This window comes from Vombatus ursinus, unplaced genomic scaffold (genome assembly GCF_900497805.2).
Source record: "Vombatus ursinus unplaced genomic scaffold, bare-nosed wombat genome assembly UNPS02008179.1, whole genome shotgun sequence".
Taxonomy (NCBI): Eukaryota; Metazoa; Chordata; class Mammalia; order Diprotodontia; family Vombatidae; genus Vombatus; species Vombatus ursinus.
In genome coordinates, this window is record NW_020947957.1 from 1 (window position 1) to 2,767 (window position 2,767).

General features: G+C 45.9%; 1 protein-coding gene across 1 annotated transcript; it reads right to left on the minus strand.

The window, feature by feature from the left end:
• Positions 1–265: 265 nt before the first annotated feature.
• Positions 266–2,709, minus strand: LOC114034135 (cytochrome P450 2A13-like; the record flags this gene model as incomplete). Its single annotated transcript, XM_027849737.1, has 2 exons — positions 266–426; positions 2,560–2,709. Coding segments are annotated over 2 exons (311 nt in total), but the record flags the coding sequence as incomplete, so codon positions are not given.
• Between the last annotated feature and the right edge of the window lie 58 nt (positions 2,710–2,767).

Sequence of the window (2,767 nt, forward strand, 5' to 3'; positions counted from 1 at the left end):
TCATATAGCTGGGGGAGGGCACAAGACAAGTCATGGGGTACAGGGCTCGGGGTGTGGAGAGAAGGGGAGGACAATCACCATGAAAGGTGAAAGTTTAGGTTAGGGAACGGGGGTCATAATGGAAAATGGGTGGTCAGGACAGGGTACAGAGCCAGATTGAGGAATAGAGTCTTGAAGGTAGAGAAAAGAAAAGAAAGCTGAGGATTAAGGGATGAGGGTGAGTAGAGAGACCCAGGTGGGTATGAGAGAAGGTCTTGGGGGTCACCTGTCCCATGGATGTGGCTGTGAACTGGAAGCTCCCCAGCATCATACGCAACAAGGACAGGAACTGTTTGTCCTCATATTCAAATCGATCACCAAAAACGATGGAGCTGATGACATTGGAGACCGTGCGGCTCAGGAAGAAGGTGGGGTCAATGGCAGCTCCTGTAGTGGAACCAGGTCAACAGAGGCACAGGGATAAGGAAGCACAGAGGTAGAATGATGAAGAAAGAGGACAAAGATAGAGAGATTGAGAGGAGTAAAGAGGAAGCAGAGGAAAAAAGGAACAGAGATCCACACCGAGGTAAAGAGGCCAAGAGCCACATGGAGACAGTGTTTGAGAGGGGCCGAGATGAAGTGGAACAAGAGAAGTGGTGGTGTGTGTTTGTGGGTAGCGGTTCCATAGAGGATGGATAGGGATAGAGAAGGGAGGGAGGGAGAGAGAAAGAGAAAGAGAAAGAGATGGATAGGGAGAGACAGAGAGAGAGAGAGAGAGACAGAGACAGAGACAGAGAGAGAGAGAGAGAGAGAGAGAGAGAGAGAGAGTCTCAGTTTCTGGCTCTCACATCTTGCTCTAAAGGACAGTCATTGTCCCCATCTCCAAATCCCATAGAGTAAGAAGATTAGATGCTAGAGGTGCAGTTGTACCCTCCCTGCCTCCTCTCTCTCTCTCCCTCTCTCTGTCTCTCTCTCTCTCTCACACACATACACACACACACACACACACACACACCTCATATCTCCCCCCTTTAGACTCTAGGATTTCCCTGAGACCTGAAATGAAATTAAATTGAGCCCCAGACATCCCGGGGGAGATGTCTTGCTCAGGTGGTAAGCGGTAGAGCTGTGATCTACACCCAAATCTCATGATTCTAAGTTCAGTGCCCTTTTCATGACCCAAGACTGCCTACCCTTATCTAGCATGTCAGCTGGAAGGGACCTTCACAGCTAGTTAGTCCAACATCTTTTTTTTTTTTTTTTTTTTTTTTTTTTTTACAGATGGGAAAACTCTGACCAAAGTCACCTGCTCAGTGATTGAGAATGTAGAACAGCACAGCGATAGAGCATGGACCTGAAATCATTGCTGTTCACTCATTTGAGTCATGTTTGATGCTTCGTGGCAAAACTACTGGTTTGCCGTTTCCTTCTCCAGCTCATTTTACAGATGAGGAAAAGGAGGCAAACAGGGTTAAATGTCTTGCCTAGGGTCACATAATTAGTAAGTATCTGAGGTCAGACTTGAACTCATGAAGATGAGTCTTCCTGATATCAATTCCAATGCTCTATCCACTGCATCACCTAGCTGTCCTACTGAAGTCATGAAGACCTGAGCCCAAATCTGACCTCAGACACTGACTAGCTGTGCAACTGTGGGCAACTTACTTCACCTGTGCCTCAGTTTCCTCATCTTTAAATTGGGGGTAATAATAGCACCTACTTCCCTAGAATTCTTGTGAAAATCAAATGAGAAAATGTAAAGTACTTCAGAATCCTTAATGTGTTACATAAATTATTTCCTTTATTATTATTAAAAAAAGAAACCTCAACCCTTCTCCTTTTAGAAGGAAGGAAAAACTCAAAGTCAGGGTAAGGAAGAGACTTGTCCACGGTCACACAATGAGTGAAGGGCAAAGGTAAAACTCTAATCTGAGTCTCCTGGTTCAGGGAGAGGGTCAGTTTCTGAACCCAGACACCAAGAATCATAGAATCATTGATTTAGATGTGGAAGGGAAGCTAGAGGCCACCATACTCATTTTACAGAAAAAGAAACTGAGATCCAGAGAAGCGAGGTCACCAGCTCAAAATCACATAGCAAGTAAGTGGAGGAGCTTGAGTATGGTAGTCAGGAGTATTCACTACACTAGAATATAGAGATCAGTTAGTGTTATATGCAAGGGAGAAGTAAGTCACAGGGCACAGAGGAAGGTTCTTGGGGGTCAGAGATGACAACAGCCAATTTTTTGGGGGGGGAGACAATGTAGGTGATGGCAGCTCGGTGGCGCAATGGTTAGAGCACTGAACTTGGAATTAAGAAGACTCATCTTCATTAGTTCAAATTCGGCCTCATACACTTACTAGTTGTGTGACCCTGGGCAAGTCACTTAACCCTCAGTTTCCTCATCTGTAAGATGAGCTGGAGAAGGAAATGGCAACCCACTCCAGTATCTTTGCCAAGAAAACATCCAAAATAGCATGTTGAAAATTTGGATATGATTGAAATGATTGAAAAACAGCAGCAACAATATAGTTGATGCTGACCTGGCCCAAGGCTCTGGAATATTCCTAAGGCCCACTCACCTTTTGTGCCTCGGAGAGCCTCAATGAGGAAGCCAGCTTCTTCTTGGATGCGCTCTTCAATGCCTCTCTTGCCCATGCCAAAATCTCTAAGAGTGGTGATGGAGAATCGTCGGAGTTGCCGGGCCCTCTCTCCACTGCTGAAAGCCACACCTGGAGTTGGTAAGAAGGAGGGAAGGAGCTCAGGGAAGACTGGAGATCCTGCAGGATC